General features: G+C 39.5%; 1 protein-coding gene across 3 annotated transcripts; it reads right to left on the minus strand.

Moving 5' to 3' along the window:
- Positions 1 to 1,094: 1,094 nt before the first annotated feature.
- Positions 1,095 to 10,256, minus strand: Dr1 (down-regulator of transcription 1). 3 transcript variants are annotated; one of them, XM_052198773.1, is made up of 4 exons: positions 9,337 to 10,256; positions 5,322 to 5,485; positions 4,226 to 4,339; positions 2,710 to 2,807 (listed from the first exon to the last, which is right to left on the minus strand). In XM_052198773.1, exons 1-3 carry the CDS (start codon positions 9,554 to 9,556, stop codon positions 4,262 to 4,264), a joined length of 462 nt encoding a protein of 153 aa, XP_052054733.1. In that variant the 5' UTR covers positions 9,557 to 10,256; the 3' UTR covers positions 2,710 to 2,807; positions 4,226 to 4,261. The 3 variants fall into 3 exon arrangements, with proteins under 3 accessions (XP_052054732.1, XP_052054733.1, XP_052054734.1); XM_052198774.1 differs by lacking the exon at positions 4,226 to 4,339 and adding an exon at positions 3,937 to 3,979 and having other exon boundaries at positions 2,711 to 2,807; XM_052198772.1 differs by lacking the exon at positions 4,226 to 4,339 and having other exon boundaries at positions 1,095 to 2,807; positions 9,337 to 10,255.
- Between the last annotated feature and the right edge of the window lie 9,559 nt (positions 10,257 to 19,815).

Below are 19,815 nucleotides of genomic sequence, written 5' to 3' on the forward strand. Positions count from 1 at the left end.
TTAGTTAAGTGCACTCACTGGCTGTTCTCCCAGAAGACCTAGGTTTGGTTCCTAGCATCCACACGGTAGCTCACAACCTGTTGTAATTCAGTTCTAAGAATCTCCTCCTGAACATACATGTGGTACAAAGATACACCTATATGGAAGACACCCATACAGATATATTAAAAAGACAGGAGCAAGGACTTTGAGTTTTCTTACAATGACTTGTGTTTTTATCTGAGGGCTATGTTTAGTTTGTGAAACTTTAATCTGTGCCCTCGTCTGCATATATAGTATACATAGTTTTAAAAACAGTTCCCCTTTTGGCTATGTGTGGTGGCACAGATGTACAACACCAGCACCTGGAAGGCTAAGGCAGGAGACTACTACTATGAGGCCAATTGGGCTTGCTGAGCAAGCAAGATCCTGTCTTTAAAAAAAAAAAAAAAAAAAAAAGACCTGTTAGTATATCAATCTTCTCATCTGCTGGGGAAAAAAATCTATTTAAAATGGGAAAATATTTACTAAATAACTTTATTTCTCAAAAACTATGGATTCTGTTTCTCGAAAACTAAACCATTCTAATGACTACTGCAACAAATAATGGTGACTTTTAAATGCTAATAACAAGATACTGTTTAATAAGCTTTGTTGTTCCTGTATCTGGATATTACAAAAGCAAGCAAAACTGTTTTCTGAAATAGCAGTGAACTAATGAGATAGGGGATGTTACATACTAACCAACCAATGCCAGTCTCCAGAGTAGTGAAAATGGAAACAGAAATCGCCCTAAAATAATTAAATATAGAAACAATTTATAAAACACATCAGAATTTTATTGCTTGAAGAATACAGCATATGAAATCACAAGAACATCAAAATTAAAAGTCACTAGGCTTCAAACATATAATACGTCATCAGATGCAGTAAAATATTATTTAACCTGAAGTCTGCATCAGAAAGAAAAAGGTATGGAAAATTACCCAAATTGTTTACTTGAGAAACATATATTTAAAACAAAATAAAAGAATGTTACAGTACAAATTAGAAAAGCCAAAAGTAACTTATTTCTGTAGACTAAACTACCGGCCTTTGGTACTTAACCTTTTGGGAAAAAAAAAAAAAAATTCCTTCTAATTTTTCCAAACACATCATGGGTATATCCATGAAATACCTTGAAATAACTTCAACATAAAACATTCAGCAAAATTACTACCCTTTTTGTTATATGGGGGAAGAATATCTGGTAAATGCATAACAATATGCATATAAATTTCCCTTCTAAAACTGAAAAATATGAATATTAAGAAATCTAATACTTATAAACATTTCTTACCTCTCAAAATTGAAATCCTAGCAGCTAGAATCTGTTCTGGGGCTTGGTGAATACAGAAATTTAAATGGCTTGGCAACTGACATAGGAACTTAATGACTTATATTATCTTCGGTGGCATTTTTCTGTTTCCAAAATATAAGTAATATGCCATTTCACCAAATACACTGGATCCCTCTCACAAACACTACCACACTTTATGCACTGAAATCAAATTAAAGCTGCTCCCTTTTAGCAAGCAAGTTAACACTTCATATAGGGCTGGTCAGTTATGACACTTTTTAAGCAAACACAAAACTTTTAAAGCTACCACTAAATTAGGATGACAGGGACAATGATGTCATTATGAAAAGTTAGCAATGGATTCTTTAGCCACCTAGTCAAGAAAATGTAAATGCTACACTAAAACCAAACAGTAAGTAAACTACATGTTAAATAAGAATTTAAAGCCCTTTTTCATAGCAAACATGTTCATTAGCTTTCATTTATTTCCCCTAGCAAAGGTTTGAATATCCAGGAACCTCTGTTAAACCAACAGAACCCAAGCAACTGTCTCACAAGTCCCACCTATATACTCAAAAAATGGACTAAGCAACGAAAACTATGAACAATTACTGAACTGGAGTGAAATAGTAAGAATCGTGACAATCTTCAAGATTAGCCAGTCTCTGAAATGGCAGAGTGTAGTTCAAGATAAATTATACTATAATAAAACTAGTCTTCACTGTTACACAAAACAGTAACAAAATCAGAAACAACTCACCAAATTTATACAACTACTAGTGAATACATTTCCTTCCTAGTTATTGAATGTCTTGAGATTTCTAAACAAGTATATTTATCTGAGCATATATAATTGTTGCCTGAATGTATACTCACTTTAAAAGACAAAAAATTTAGATACTATATAGAACTGAACTTTTTCACCAACCTGATTCAATGTATTCTGCATTACACCATGCCCCATCTCAATATAAATTCTCAATTTTAGTTCAGTTAAAAGGGCAGAGAAAATACAAATACAGATTAAGAGATCTCTATAAATTTCACTGTATTTTTATAAACCTGAAGTTTTCTGTAACACTGTTTATTGACCAAATAAAGGGTTCACACTGGTCTAAGATTCCAAAAACACCATTCCAAATTCAAAGGTGATATTATACTTAACCTTAAATTTTCAATAGTTCGAAGAGACAGTTTCACATGTATAGCACAGTACTTGAAACCTGGCAGCAGATGTCTCTAGAATACCAATGGTAAGTCCACCAAGATGCATACAAAATTACAGATAAGCATTTCTTTCACTGTTTTCTTACAGAGGAAACAGAAGCCCAGGTGGTGAGCTTCAGATATCATCATCATCATCTTCATCTTGTGAAGATCCTGCCTGATTGGATGCACTGGCTGAGGCTGCAGCAAGCTGGGCTTGTTGGGCTGCTTGCTGCATTTGAAGCCATTCCTGTTGGGCCAATTCTGCTTGTTGCTGTCTAGCCTAAGAATTAAAAACATTCTAGTAAAATATAAATTAAATCAACTAACAGACTTACTCATTAAATGTAGATATTTTCCAAGTACTATGTAATTATGACATATCTAGAAAACAATAATTTAATATTTTTAGTTCAACTGAAGAAATTGAAAAATAGAAAGGCTGGAGAGTCTGGCCCAGCAGTTAGGAGTACTGGGCTCTCTCACAGAGGATCAGGTCTGATTTCCAGCATCCACATGGGTGATCACAACTTTCTATTATCTCCATTTCCAAGGGATCCAACACCCTCTTCAGGCCTCTGCAAGTAGTGTACACATGTGGTATATAAACTTGCATGTAAGTAACACCCACACACGTGAAATAAAATATAAAGAAAAGGTTGACAAGAGCTGGGTGATAGTCATTCACTGCTTTAGGAGACAGCAGCAGACAGATCTGAGTTTGAAACCAGCCTGGTCTACAGATTGAAACCCAACCAAACAAACAAAAAAGATTAATTAGGAAAAAATAAATAGCACTAGTCTCTCTTTGGCACTTTTTTCTGTCTTTATTTCTTTTCTGTTCCTTCTGTCATAATTTTCATATATACATAATTTCGGTGGCTTAAAAGGTCTACAGTACAGTTAGAGCAAAATACCATAGAGAATACAACAGTTACCCTGATATTTTCTTCTGAGTTCTCATTATAATTTTCTACCCTCATGCTTCAAAAGAAACCTAGAACACAAAACGTTTCTCAAATGTGTATACCATAGTTTTGCATTTTCATTATCTTCTTTTTACCTAAAATTTCCTAAATTTCACTTACTGTTCATCTATTTCAAATAAAACTGAAATATTGTTTTCTCTTTCCCAACATGTCGAGGTGTAATCAGTCAAGAAAATTAACATCAGTTCTGGGAACCAATTTAAACAAGTAAAAAGATGTTAACCAAATATAAACTTGGTAACAGGTAGCTAAAAAAGCAAAAGAAAGGAGGGAGATGCCAAATATAAGCAGCAGTCACAAATCTAAGCTGGAAACAAGAAGAGACTGGAGCGTTTAAAACTTATGCTTGAAGGAACTTGGAACTGAATGCAGACTCCAAAGAGCAGGTGTATTCACTAAAGAATGAAAGCACGGAAAACCCACCTGTGGGGACCCACACCCAAGAGGGTACAGGTTCAGGCTGGTTCTGGAACAGAGAAAAATGCAGATTGGATTCTGTTGCTACTACAGGACAAACTGGTACAGCCAGCACAAAAATGTTTTTGAACACTGGGTGTGATGGCATATTCTTAAAATCCCAACATTGAAAGACAGAGGCAGCTAGGCTACAAGGGAAATACTGTCTCAAAAGACCTAATAAATAAGTAATTGTTCCTGGATTGGTGAAAGGAACTGGAAGAGTAAAGAAAAGAAGCAAGGCCCATTTACTTACACTAGCCCCTACTGGTAGTAGAATCTAAAGAGGATTTCAGATAGCAAAGCAGATGTACTTGAACAGTACAGTGGTCTCCCCATATGTAGTTTCACTTTTCATGATTTCTTTTACCTGGAATCAACCAAAATATTAAGTGGAAAATTCCAGAAATAACAAGCAAGCACTTTTACCTGCTGAGCCATCTCACCAACCCATCCTATAGACTATTTATTTTATGTGTATGAGTACACTTTAGCTGTCTTCAGACATACCAGAAGAGAGCATCAGATCCCATTACTGATGGTTGTGAGCCACCATGTGTTGCTGGGAATCGAACTTAGGACCTCTGGAAGATCAGTCAGTGTTCTTAATCGCTGAGTCATCTCTCCAGCCCCCATCTTACAGATTCTTATAAGGATTAAATGAGCAAATATATAAAAAATTGCTTGGTAATGTGATTAACAAATGGTCAGAACTCAATAAATATTGTAAATGTTTTTCTCTTACTTTTAATTACGTATGTGCATTTATGTGTCTCTAGAAGTTATGTGCAATGAGTACTGGTGCCCTCAGAGGATTTCCTTGGAGTCTCCCAATGTGAGTGCTGGAAACCAAACTCAGGTCGTACGTATATTTAACCAGAATTCTTTCTACCCCTTATTAAATGCTACTTGGATCTTGTGCCTAATTCAAATACAGTGATGTTTGGTGGTAAGTTCCTTTTAGTTCTTGGTGGGCAAGAGGATTGTAAATTCCAAACCAGTTTGTAGCAACACCTTGCTACACAGAAAATGTTAAACAGGTTTTCCCTGCATACCACTCATAATAAAGATGTCTAAGTGCATTTTCATGATTTTAAATGATCATTCTATCTGGGGGAAAAAAGATAAAATCCAAGAGATATTTGCAATTATTCTCTGCAAAAAACTGGTTGTTGCAACCATTTAGATAAACCAGAGTCAAACCGGCCAAGTTCTAAATATCTGACTTTGTAATAAGCAATGAGCTGGAGAAAGAGTCCTCTAGATATGTATGTTGACTTAAGAAGTGATTTTTTAAAAAACACTGATTTTGGTAGATTTCTAATAAATATAATTCAAAACATATTACTTACTTTTGCAAATAATTCCTGTTGCTGTCTCAATAATTCTTCTTCAGGAATGCCAAGGTTTTCCAAACGAGAACTGGCCTTTCTTCTTTTTAATGCTACTGTCTTGCATTCTTGTAAGACTTCTTTTACTTCACTGATGTAAGAGCCAAAGCCCAAACTTTCTAATGCTACAGAAATCAAAGTATGAAAAGATGAAGAAAATATAGCTTTCTCTCACATAGGCAACATTTATTTTTTGGGTTAGTTTCCCTTTGGGAGACAAAGACTTGTTTTCTAATGTTACATATTTCAATTATTTTGCAATTGTCTGGGTGACTAAGACAAAATATTTTTATCAACCATTATTAAGTTTTATTTGTGTGTGTATAAATGAGGGAGTGGAGGGAGATCTGCACATGTGAGGGTAGTACTTAGAGGCCAGATGAGGGCACAGGATCCCCAGGAGCTAGAGTTAAAGGCAGTTGTGAAGCATCTAATGGATATGTGGGAACCCAAATCCTTCTGCAAGAGCTGCATCATGCTCTTAACCTCTAAGCAATCTCTCCAGTCCCATATTCATCTACTTCCTTAATACTTGACTACAGACTGGTTAAAGCCTGCTGTAGTTAATCCCCAGTTCTGTCTCCCAGCCCCATGCTCCCAGAAATAAGACTCAGATTATATTTACAAATACCATGGCCATATAGCTAGGCTCTACTCTAACTAGATCATAACTAAAGATAAATAATTTATCTTAACCTACATTTTGCCACGTGGCTGGTTACCTATGTTTCTTTAGGTACCAGGCATATGTCTCCTCACCTCTTTTCCCTCCCCTCCTTCCCTCCCAGAATTCTTTCTCCTCTCAATATCCCGCCTCTATTTCCTCCTAAGGCATTGGCCATAGGCTTTCTAATTGACAGGTAAGGCATCCATAGAATACACAAAATGATCTCTCTAGACTTCTCCTTTTTAGTCCAATAAAAGTCTCTTTTAAATAAAAGTTGAATACAATTATAACAATTATGAAATGAAAGCTACAAGGAATGATATACATTTATAAGGTCCATTTATATTTGGCAACTTGAAGTATTATTTTAACATCTATCTTAATGAGTTTACAATTTTGTATCTAAACCATTTTTTATTTTAACTTCTATTACCATCCTAAAAACATTTTAAAACCTAGAACATATTTTAAATAACAAACAAGTTTAATCCTGAGACTGTAACTATCTAAAGGTAACTTTAATCCTTTCAGAGACCGGAGAAGGAAACAATATTACTAGAGTATGCAGGAAGCTCAAGAACTCAGCTTCCAAAAATTAAGGAAATGACAAAGACAGGTGACTACCCGGACAGTCCTCAATATTCATTCTTTATAATGTTGGAGTATCCATCATCACACAAAGGAAAATTGCCTTTTGGTGTAACTTTCTAAGTCATGCATATTCCAAAGTTGAACTATTGCTACAGCTGCACTTCAATCATCATGTCAATCAGAACTCTAAATATAATCCTAGAAAAGAATGAACTTTCTTCCAAGAAGACAGATTGTGTTATTAGATTTTTGGAACAATCACTATTTCTGTGGTTACAAACAAATGTTTAGGCAGATCCTAACGAAATCTGCAGTTTTCATTAAAAAGTTGATGCTTGACAAAGGTTCTTCTATTCCTTCAGAAAGAGTCAAAGGAAATGTTAGCTATTTGCTAAATATCTTCTCAAAGACTTAAAAACTCAAAAGTTTTAAAATTTTCTTCCATTTTTCTTACCACCCAGAAAACCAAACAAGCTGGGCAGTGGTGGCACATGCCTTTAATCTCGGCACTTGGGAGACAGAGGCAGGTGGATTTCTGAGTTCAAGGCCAGCCTGGTCTACAGAGTGAGTTCCAGGACAGCCAGGGCTACAGAGAAACCCTGTCTTGAAAAACCAGAAAAAAAAAAAGCCTCCTAGTTTTAAGAATCAAGTATGTCCAGGCTGGAGAGATGGCTCAGCAGCAGTTAAGAGCACGACTGCGGGGCCGGGCGGTGGTGGCGCACACCTGTAATCCCAGCACTCTGGGAGGCAGAGGCAGGCGGATTTCTGAGTTCGAGGCCAGTCTGGTCTACAGAGTGAGTTCCAGGACAGCCAGGACTATACAGAGAAACCCTGTCTTGAAAGAAAGCAAAATCCAAAAGAGCACCAACTGCTCTTCCAGAGGTCTTGAGTTCACAACCATCTGTAATGGGATATGATGCCCTCTTCTGGTGTGTCTGAAAGAGAGCAATGGTGTACTCATATACATAAAATAAAGGAATTTAGTATGTTGGCTGAGAATATAGCTCTGTAGGTACAGTGCTTGCCTAGCACATAAGGCCCTAAGATCAGCATGTACACACATAAGAACCAAATAAGCATCAGGGAATGGTGGTTACATGTCCATAATCCCAGTATTCAAGAGACTGCAGGAAGAGGCTCTAATTTAAGGCCAGGCTAGGCAACACAGTAGGATCCTGTTATCATCTTGCCTTTCCTAGCCCCCAAAAGAATAGATTGCGTTTTTTCTTAGTTATCTACTATGAGCTGAAATAGCAGAGTATATGCATATGTAATATGATTATTTATATACATACATATACCCATATATATACACCATCATGGCTCCACTACCTACTAGGATTGACTTCTGCCATGCTAAGTACTCAGCCTTGAGAGACATCATCATCACAGCAGGGTGCATTTTAACATCAGCACGGGATAAAGGCTCAAAAATTAATCAATTGATCTTCTTGTCAATAGTGACAATAGAAAATGGGTCTGTTCCATATGAACAGATGTGTTCTCTAGTCGAACACATTTACAGGAAAGTAAAATTTTTAAAGCTAAATTTATAAAAAGGCAATTGTAGAGAACTACCTGCCTAGTATGATTAAATTTGTTCCTCTTAACTTTAAAAGTAACCAAGAAATTGCATTTCCAATGATTATAAAACAGAAGTGATTGTCTGAAGCTGAATGCAACTTTCTCATAAGAGTTCATGAAAAGCCACAGAAAGTATTTCCCAAAATTTGTCAAAAGCACTTTTGTCTCCTTTCCCTGTAACCATCAAAAACAGTCTCCCAAATCCCAACTGCAAATCCTTTCCAGCATAAGGAAGAAACTATTACACCTTTTAGGTGTGCTTTTCAATAAAGACTCAAATATACAGACACATCCAAATGGGAACAGCAGGAGGGACAAACAGCATGCTGACTAGTTTGTGTCAGGCCCTAGGTTCAAGCCCCAGTACTGTTGTCCCTGCCCTGCCCCAGTCAGCTTTTACAAATAATTTTCAAAGAACAATCAATAGTTGGAGGATCAAAAAGAAAAAAATGTGGCACTTGCTTTGGTTACCTAGTGATGACTGTTCCACCATCTTAGCATTTCTTAAAGCAAAGACATACTTCCTTTTTGGAAAGCAATTGACCTTAGAACGCTGAACACACTCATGTTGACAACTTTTTTTTTTTTTTTAACTCAATGCTGGGAATCAGTCCTAAGACCCTTGTGCATGCTAGGCAGATGATACGCCACTGACCTCCATTCACAGGCGAAGAGGCCTTTTCTACCTGTGTTCAAAAATGAATCTTTTACTCTACACTTAGGGAAGTGGTACCCTCTGACTCAACTCATGCTTAAAGTTCTAAAATTTAACTTTCCAAGAGAGAACTTTAAGGTTCCTTACTCAGTTGTTATTATCCAAGCTTAGCTCTAGGCAGTCAATTCTTGTTGTTTAAGACCTGATTGGAAACTGTACTAGTTAGCTGTTGAGGATGTTTGTTGACCATGTTTGCACTCCTTATTTGCATTAGCTGGATGAAAAAAAAAAAAAGTCTTAATGCTACACAGGTATTTCCTTAAGGTACAAGCTGTCTCTACACCGGTTTGACTTTTTCATTAACCGCATTTACTAGTGAAGTGGAATGAAGGCTCTGTGACACGAAGTGCTTATTCTATTAAATGCTGGACTGTTCCTCTGGACCTTCATTTAAACCAAATCCCACAGAAATTGCTTACCTTGTATGACATGCTCTGGCGAAATTGTTTTCTTTTCTGACTTGTTACAAATCTCGTTGGCTTCAGAAGATATAAGGTGAATGAATTCAGTGCAGCAGTTCACTACCAGCTCTCGGGCATCGTTGGCCACCCGGACATTAGGGAGAGTCTCTTTGATCATCTTATTTATAGCAGCTCTGGGGATAGTGAGATCATCATCATTGCCAGACGAGGAAGCCATCGTTCCTTCCTGTCTTTCAAATCCCAACTTTTAAGTTCCTCGCCTCTGGTCCACCACTCCACGAAGATTTCTCAGCAGGCTGTCCCTGGAGAGGGATGTCGGGGTCCGGGAAGCTCAGAGGAGAGAGTGCAGAAACCAGGAAGGAGCGGGCTCGAGGGCAGGGAACACCCACTGTGTGAGAGATTTTAGTGCGAATATGAAGGAAAGGTCAGGGGGCTGAGGGCTCTAGGGACACCACCCCCAGAGCTGGAGAACCACCCTGCGTGCCGCCTCAAACGGACTGGCTCTGTCGTCTAACCGAACCTAAACGGCACGGGAGCGCACGCAAGACCGAGGAGTACCCGCCCGGACGCAGTACCGGGCGGACACAGCAGGGTCGGCTCTACAGAGCCGGAGCCCCCGCGGCCGCCGCCACCAGCAGCGGTTGCAGCCTCCTCGGCCAAACCATCCTTCGGGCACCCGTGCCGCCGCCTCACAACATGTCTGCCGAAGCTGCAGCTGAACGCACGCCGGCTGCCTAGGAACCAAGGGTTGGGGCCGAAAACTGCGGGAGCCGCAGCGGCGGCCGCGGTGGCCGCGCGTTTGGCCGAGAGCAGGCTGTAGGAGCAAAAGCAGCGCTAACGGTGGTCTCTCTACGGCCCGGGGAAAGAGGTTTGCCGCAAGCTGATCCCGACACGCTTTGCGCCACCGGAAGTATCACCCCCAGGTTCTACCCGCCCTCTTCGACGGATTTCCGTATGCACGCTCCGCCCTCACCCCGCCCGGGCGGGCGGGAACCCCGGGGCCTGGCCGCCCGCAGCTTCCGCCTGCCGCTCACCAAGCACTGTGACCCTGCGTTTCCTTAGTCTGGCCCTAGGGGAGCTGGCTTGCTCTGCGGAGGTGTGTGTGGGCTGAAGGGCCGGCGGAGGGCCACGTGGCAGAGGAGCCCTGGTCTTTACTGAAGAACTTCCTTTTCCTATCTCCTTTGCTGTCGGAATTAGGGAACGGAGTGAAAGGAACACGGTGTGGGAAAGCATGTGAAGAAAAGCCTTTATAATTACTTAACAGCGTTCAGATCAGAGCTCCCGTTATGAGAAAGAAATGAAGCCTTCAAAGAAGTGGCTCTCCTCGGTAGCATGATGGCTAAATCAGGAACTAGTAGTCTGATCCATTAGTAGTGGAAATGGCGTTTGTAAGGAAGACAAAAAAAAAAGTTGGTTTATCTCAAGCGAGTACGATATTTGCCTCTTTTCAGGTGATTACTGATAACTAGTGCCACATTCATCACAGAAAACACATTATAAAAAAGAAAGAAAAGAAAAGCTCAGCTGGGCGATGGTGCCTCACGCCTGTAATCCCAGCACTCGAGACAGGAAAGTTAAGTTCCAGGACAGCCAGGGCAATACAGAAGAAAACACACACACACACACACACAAAACTTCATACTGCCACATTAATGAAAAGTGGAATGTTGGAACTTTTGAAAGGACTAAGCCACTTGAATTCACGTGCACAGTTTAGCTCATTCTGTTCTTTGTTGATAGATTGGCAGCTTGGAGGTTGGCAATACTTTAAGATGTTTGGTTTCCAGGAGACTATCATTGTCAACCATCCCCTCTGACCTGCCTTACTACACATAGTTTCAGTACTGAGCTATAACACCAGCCTTGAGTAATTTTTTCATTCAACATTTTTTCCAAGATACTTGCTGTGAACTATTCTTCATTATCAGTGCTAGTAAGTTTAATCTTTCATTATAAAGAGCAAATTTCTTCTTCAAAATAAGTAAATTTTGTTCAGATGTTTAAAGACCTAGGTAAAATATTAAAGTGTAGAGGGAATGTTAAGGCCTAGGTAAGCTAGTCTGCCATTTTGTGCTGCTAAAACGATATTATAAGGTAACTCTCATATGGGAGGCATGTCTGTAGAGTGCTTATAAGTGCCCCCTAACCACTGTCTGAATTGTTTATACCTGCAACCCCAGCTTCTCATTGTTTTGTTTTATTTTTGTTTGTCGAGACAGGGTTTCTCTGTGTAGCCCTGGCTGTCCTGGAACTCACTCTGTAGACCAGGCTGGCCTCAAACTCACAGAGACCTTCCTGCCTCTACCTTCCAAATGATGGGATTAAAGGCCTGAGCCACCGCAGAGGAGCTCAACTCCAGGTTTGAAATACAGTATGTTTAACTTTAAAAGTTTATAAGACTTTAAGGATGGAAAAGAAGTATAAAGACATAAAGGAGACATCAGTAAAGATTTTACACATTTAAAGGTCTATTGTAAATGAAGTCACATAGGAAAATGGTACAGAGAAATATTGCTGGAAAATCAGACTAGTAGAGAGTCAGAAATGGTGGCACCCAGCTGCAATGCCAGCCATGGGAAGTACCGGTAAGGAAAGAGGACTGGTAGCTCAAAGATGGACTCTGGACAGCATAGTACAGTTGCAAACTATAAGGACAAGAAACAAAAGAAAAGGTGGTGGTGGCACATGCCTTTAATCCCAGCACTTGGGAGGCAGAGGCAGGTGGATTCTGAGTTTGAGGCCAGCCTGGTCTACAGTGAATTCCAGGACAGAGAAACCCTGTCAAAAAAAAAAAAAAAAAAAAAAAAAAAAAAAAAAAAAAGAAAGTACCAGGAGTTTAAAAACAAAAAAAAAAAAAAACAAAAAAACAAGTTTGGTGCACATACATGCCTCCAAAACACTCACACACATAAAATACCAAAGATAGTTTCAAAATATTTTTAAAGTTAAGGCCCAGCATGATTGTGGTACATGCCTTTAATTCTAGCACTTGGGAGGCAGGAGTTTGAAGCCTGGTCCAGGGTGAGTTCCAGGGTAGACAAGACTACATAGAGAAACCCTGTCTCAAAGAAACAGAAACAAAAACAAAAACAAACAAATAAAAAAACCTGGAAATTACCATTTGTGCTATTATATACCTATAATTCTAGCTCTTTGGAGGCTGAGACAAGAACACACACACACACACACACACACTCCACTACCCTATACCCCAATTTAAAACTACCTTGGGCTACAATGTGTATGGAAACCTGCCTGGGTCACAGCAAAATCTTGTCTTGAACAATACCAAACAGCAACAACAACAAAAAAAGAGGCCTGGAATTTGGAAGCTGTTTCTAATCAATTCAGCTGAGGCTGCTACATTTCCAGGTGTCAACTTTGTAACTAAGTCTGAAAAAAAAAATAACAACTTGAGATGATAAATAATAAATGATAAATTTAAAATGTGTTGTTACATGTTTTAAATTATTTGAATCTTGAGTCTAATTCAGTTCTGCTGTTTAAAACATTTGTAAGATCAGAAAGCCTGACACTGAGTTCAGTCCATAGTGGAAGAAGATTCCCAGAGTTATCCTCTGACCTTAATTTGTTTTATATAGAAGACACAGGTACAGACACACAGACATAGACACAGACACACACACAGACACACACACACACACACACACACACACAGAGAGAGAGAGAGAGAGAGAGAGAGAGATTTTAAAAATTTAAAGCATTTGCAGCTAGGCATGATGACACAGGGCTATAATCTTAGTATTTATAAGAAACAGTGCAAGGATTGGGGGTCCAAATTCATTATCAAGTACACAGTGAAGTGGAACACATTGTAGTATATCTGAGAGCATGTCTTAAACAAACAAACATGTAAACAAAAACCCAATCTTTTGTCAGCTGGGGTTGATGCTGCACAGATGTAATAAGTTCTAGCACTCAAAGTCAGCTTGGTTTAAGGTTATTGCCAAGACTTTTTACAAACTAAAGGCAAAGGCCTATTGCCGAAGAAAACACCTACACAACTCATTGAACATGAAGTCAAGTTGGTGCCTACCCAGAGCCTTCACCCCAACTGATTAGTGTTCATGGTGCTGGAAGGTCCTTTGCATGCTACTAGACTCATGCTTCCAGAGGAGAGGTAAACACCAAGCCAGCTACAAGCCCTTCAGTCTACAAATGTGACCTGCTTTACAAGATACCTCAGTGCCATACAGGCACAAAGTTTGTGGGAGTAACCAACTAATATCTGATTGAGTTAGGCCCAGTCCAGGTGATAGAACCCATACATAATGCTACTCGGGTAGCCAAGAATCTGAGACTAGATAGTCCAGGGACCAAATATTCTGCTAAAGGAATATAGCAACAAAATGACTCCTAACATCATTCTGATATATTAGTAGATTTGCTATACTTATATTCCTAACTCAATCATTCTCAGAAAAGCTTTCTCCTACAGCAAGCAGATGGGAACAAATACAGTGACCACAGACAGACAGACAGAGAGTAGGCACAGAGTAAAAGATCTTGGAACATTCAGCACTAAAAGCAATGTCTAGATCAAATCCCTCTATCCAAGGATCAGGGAACTTGTTGGAAAAGGAGTCAAGAAAGAGTGTAATAACCAGAGGAGATAGAGAACACTAAGAAATCAAGGCCTTTGAAACCCAGCAGAAATGACTTACATATCCATTTACAGAGACAGCATGCACAGGACCTGCCCACGTCTCCACTAGATGGAGTGCTAGAGCAGAAAGGAGCCTTGGCCACACATCCCATTCCCTAACACAGAAGTCATCTCTCAATGTCCTCTCCAACATGTGTTATCGCCTCAGCTTTTGATCCTAGCCATTCTGATTGGTGTAAGGTGGAATCTCGGGGCCATTTTGATTTGCCTTTCCCTGATGACTAAGAACTTCAAACATTTCAAGTGCTTCTCAGTCATTCGGGATTCTTCTGTAGGGAATTCTCTGTTTAGCTCTATACCCCATTTTTTGTTTGGGTTGTTTGGTTTTTTGGAGGTTAGCTTCTTGAGTTCTTTATATATTTTGGATAGTAACCCTCTATCAGATGTGGGGTTAGTGAAGATTTTTTTCCCAAACTATAGGTTGCTGATTTGTTCTATTTAACTATGTCCTTTGCCTTACAGAAACCTTTCCAGTTTCATGAGGACCCATGTATCAATTCTTGATTTTAGAGCATGAACTACTGGAGTTCTGTTTAGGAAATTTCCCCCTGTGCCAATGAGTTCAAGGCTCTTTCCCACTTTCTCTTCTATTAGACTCAGTGTATTTGGTTTTATGTTGAGATCCTTGATCCACTTGGACTTGAGCTTTGTGCAAGGTGACAAATATGGGTCTATTTTCATTTTTCTACATACAGACTGCCAGTTAGACAAGCACCATTTATTGAAGATGCTTTATTGTATATTTTTGACTCCTTTGTCAAAGATCAATTGTCCATAAGTGTGTGGGTTTATTCTGGGTCTTTAGTTCTGTTCCATTGATCAACCTGTCTGTCTCTGTACGAGTACCATGTAATTTTTTTTTAAATCACTATTTCTCTATAGTACAGCTTGAGGTCAGGGATGCTCTCCACCAGAAGTTCTTTTATTGTAAAGAATTGTTTTTGCTCTCCTGAATTTTTTTTGTTTTGTTTTTCCATATGAAATTGAGAATTGCTCTTTCCATGTCTGTAAAGAATTGTGTTGGAATTTTGATAGGGATTGCATTGAATCTGTAGATTGTTTTTGGTAGGATGGCCATTTTTACTACTCTAATTCTACCAATCCATGAGCGTGGAGATCTCTCCATTTTCCGAGGTCTTCTTTGATTTCTTTAAGGTGCTCCACCATACCACAGAGGCACGCACTCCACTATGTTCATTAGTGGCCTTATCTATGATAACCAGAAGCTGGAAACAACCCATATGTCCCACAACAGAAGAATGGATCCAAAATTGTGGTTCATGTACACAGTGGAATACTATTCAGCTATTAAGAATGAGGACATCCTGAGTTTTGCAGGCAAATAGATGGAACTAGAAACTATCATCCTGAGTGAAGTAACTCAGATACAAAGGACAGGCATGGTATGTGTTAGCATGTGTTAGATCTCTCCATTTTCCGAGGTCTTCTTTGATTTCTTTAAGGTGCTCCACCATACCACAGAGGCACGCACTCCACTATGTTCATTAGTGGCCTTATCTATGATAACCAGAAGCTGGAAACAACCCATATGTCCCACAACAGAAGAATGGATCCAAAATTGTGGTTCATGTACACAGTGGAATACTATTCAGCTATTAAGAATGAGGACATCCTGAGTTTTGCAGGCAAATAGATGGAACTAGAAACTATCATCCTGAGTGAAGTAACTCAGATACAAAGGACAGGCATGGTATGTGTTAGCATTCTGTCTAAGCTCCACCCCACAGTTACCTGGCATCAGCTAAGTATGCTCCTTCCCACAATTACCTAGAAACAGCCAGGTAGGCCTAACCCAGTATAAAAGGGACTTCTTGCCCCCTCCTCCCTCTCTTGTTCTTTTGTTCTCTTGCTTTCTCTTTTTCTCTTGCCCTCTTGGGCTCTTCCCCCCTCCCTTCTCCATTCCCTTCCCCCTCTGCCTCTACTGCCCTCTTGGTTCCCCTCCCCATACCCTCTATACTATATAATCATGTGGCTCGTCCCTCAGGGGTAAGGGATGCCTTTTCGTAGATCCACTGAGACACTCCCTTCCCCCATACCTAACTACTCCTCTATAGAACATTTTCTCTCTATCTTTTTATAAACACATCAGTATGTACTTACTAATAAGTGAATATTAGTCAAAAAAGTACAGAATACCCAGCATACAATCCATAGACATAAAGAAGGTTAACAAGCAGAAGAGCCCAAGTAAGGATGCCTCAATCCCACTCAAGAGAAGAAAACAATCATGGGAGGCAGAGGGAGGGAAGTACTTGGGTAGGAGAGGGAAGGGGAAAGGGAGAAGGGGAACATGATCAGGTATTAGGGGTGGGGTTCAGGAGACAGGGGCGAGGCCCTGAGGGCCAGCAGAATGAATGGAAATATGCGACCTTAGGGGTTGGAGACTGAGGGAAAGGTAGTATAGTGACCCACCCAACTTGGGATCCATCTTGAGGGGAGGCTCCAAGGCCTGACACTATTATTAATGCTATGGTGTGCTTTCAGACAGGAGCCTAGCACGGCTGCCTTTTGAGAGGTCCAACAAGCAGCTGATCTAGACAAACACAGATACTTACACCCAACCAATGGACTGAAGTCAGGGCCCCCTGTTGTTGAATTAGGGAAAGGCTGGAAGAAGCTGAGGAGGATGGCGACCCCATAGAAAGACCAGCATTCTCAACAAACCCGGACCCCTGAGATGTCTCAGACATGGGGCCACCAACCAGGCAGCATACACTAGCTGGTCCGGGTGCTCCCCTTTCCCCACCCCACTGCATACACAGCAGAGGAGTGCTTGTTCTGGCCTCAGTGGGAGGAGCCTAAACCTCAAAAGACTTGAGGCTCCAGGGAGTGGGGAGGCCTAGCAGGTGGGGGGGGGATGGGGACATCCTATTGAAGACAGCTGGGAGGAGGAATGGAAAGAGGAACTGTGGGAAGGCAGACTAGGAAGGGGGCAACACTAGACTGTAAAAAAAAATAAAAGTAATTTAAAAAAAAGAGAGAGATAAGAAGTTATCTCCAATCGATAGCCATTCACAAATGAAAAATTAGTTTTAGTGTTTTCCCCAAGGGTGTGTCACTGGGTAAACAAACCATTCTTAAGAGTAGGCTGCATTACCACAAGTAGATGGTGAACCGAAAGGAACTCAACTACATCTTTGGGAGTTCTTTGTTGTTGCATAGTGTTGTTGGGGTTCTTTCTACTATCTTGTGATCTTTCAAATATTTATTATGACTTCCTATTTTGTTTTTTATGAATTCCTGAGTGAGCAAACATGTGTCTCTGCATCTATATTCATTTCTTGTGCTTTTTCTTTGCCTCTTTTTCTTGTTTGGTTGTTTTGTCATATTCCAATTTGTTTGCTTTTAATTTATCTTATTATGATTTCTCAGTTGCTTGTTTTCTTTTTATTAAACTAATAAAATTTATTTTTAATATTATTTATTGAATATATCTTCATTTACATTTCTAATGGTAAAACCTTTCCAAATTTCCCCCCTCCCCAAAGAACCCTCAACCCCTCCTTCCACCCCCTGCCTCCACCTATATGCCCCTCCACCCGACTCACTCCCATCTCCCCCCCTCGATTTCCCTTTGTTGGGGCATCTATTGAGCCTTTACCTAACCAAGGTATCTGTCTCTGTATTTGTAAGGCTCTGGCAGGGCCCCTCCGGAGACAACCATGGCATGCTCCTTTTGCTATACACTTCTTGTTGTCCATATTAGTGTCGGGGTTTGGTGACTGTTTATAAGATGAATCCCCAGGTAGGGTAGTCTTTGGGTGGCCTTTACTTCAGTCTCTGCTCCACACTTTGTCTCCTTTATTGCTCCTGTGAGTATTTTGTTCCCTTTCTCAGAGGAACCAAAGCACCCTCATTTAAGTCCTCCTTCTCCTTGAGCTTCCTGTGCTGAGTGAATTGTAACTTGTTTATTTTGAATTATAAAATTGTTTTTAAAATATACAATTGAGTATTGACATTATTTTAAGTCATCAAAATAATTTATAATAGTTAAATGCCTCTTAAATATGCTGATATCTTCTGAAGCTAAAAGTAATATGCACTCATCCAGTTTTTAAAATCTGTTTGGAACATTAAACATGACAGAAATTTAATTAAACATGAAAGAAGGAAAAAAATCTCTTATGAAATCCTCTCTGAAAGGAAATTGTGACAAGTTCCTGATTAGACAGAAAACGGTCCATCTCCAAGAGAGAATATGCAGTGTAACTGATTTTCCAGTGTTGTTGAGTATAGGCTTTTGTAGTAGGATCTGATGATTTTTTTTTTAATTTCCTCAGTTTCTATTATATTTCCCTTTTCATTTCTGATTTTGTAAATTTGGATACTGTCTCTGTGCCCTCTGGTTAGTCTGGTTAAGGGTTTATCTATCTTGTTGATTTTTCTCAAAGAACCAGCTCCTGGTTTTGTTGCTTTTTTGTATAATTCTATTTGTTTCTACTTGGTTGATTTCATCCCTGAGTTTGATGACTTCCTGCTGTCTACTCTTCTTGGGTGTATTAGCTTCTTTCTGGTCCAGAGCTTTCAGGTGTGCTGTTAAGCTCCTAATATATGCTCTCTCCAGTTTCTCTTTGGAGGCACTCAGAGCTATGAGGTTTCCTTTTAGCACTGTTTTCATTGTGTCCCATAAAACTGGGTATGTTGTGCCTTCATTTTCATTAAGTTCTAAAGTCCTTAATTTCTTTCTTTATTTCTTCCTTGACCAAGTTTTGAGTGGGATGTTGTTCAGCTTCCATATATATGTGGGCTCTTTGTTGTTTTTGTTGCTATTGAAGACCAGCCTTGCTCCATGGTAATCTGATAGGATGCATGGGATTATTTCAATCATCTTGTATCTGTTGAGTCCTGTTTTGTGACTGATTATATGGTCAATTTTGGAGAAGGTACCATGAGGTTCTGAGAAGAAGGTATATTCTTTTAGGATGAAATGTTCTATAGATATCTGTTAAATACAGTTAAATAAGTCCTTAACTTCTCTTAGTTTCAATGTGTCTCTGTTTAGTTTGTATTTCCATGATCTGCCCATTGATGAGAGTGGGGTGTTGAAGTCTCCCACTATTATTGTGTGAGGTACAATGTGTGCTTTGAGCTTTAGGAACGTTTCTTTTATGAATATGGGTACCCTTGCATTTGGAGCCTAGATATTCAGAATTGAGAGATGAGTATGAAGTATCTTTCATTATCTTTTTCAATAACTTTTGGTTGAAAGTTGATTTTATCTAATATTATAATGGTTACTCCAGCTTGTTTCCTGGGACCAATTGCTTGGTAAATTGTTTTCCATCCCTTTACTCTTGAGGTAATGTATGTCTTTGACACTGAAGTGCGTTTCCTGTACGCAGCAAAATGCTGGGTCCTGTTTATGTACCCAGTCTGTTAGACTATGTCTTTTTTATTGGGGAATTGAGTCCATTGATGTTAAGAGATATTAAGGAATAGTGATTGTTGCTTCCTGTTATTTTTGATGTTATTTTTTATGTTTGAGTGACTATCTTCTTTTAGGTTTGCTGAAAAATTACTTTCTTGCTTTTTCTAGGGTGTAGTTTCCCTCCTTGTGTTGGAGTTTTCCATCTATTATCCTTTGTAGGACTGGATTTGTGGAAAAATATTGTGTAAACTTGGTTTTGTCATGGAATATTTTGGTTTCTCCATCTATGGTAATTGAGAGTTTTGCTTGGGTATAGTAGCCTGGACTAGCACTTGTGTTCTCTTAAGGTCTGTATAATATCTGCCCAGGATTTTCTAGCATTCATAGTCTCTGGTGAGAA

This window comes from Apodemus sylvaticus, chromosome 11 (genome assembly GCF_947179515.1).
Source record: "Apodemus sylvaticus chromosome 11, mApoSyl1.1, whole genome shotgun sequence".
NCBI classification, from domain to species: Eukaryota; Metazoa; Chordata; class Mammalia; order Rodentia; family Muridae; genus Apodemus; species Apodemus sylvaticus.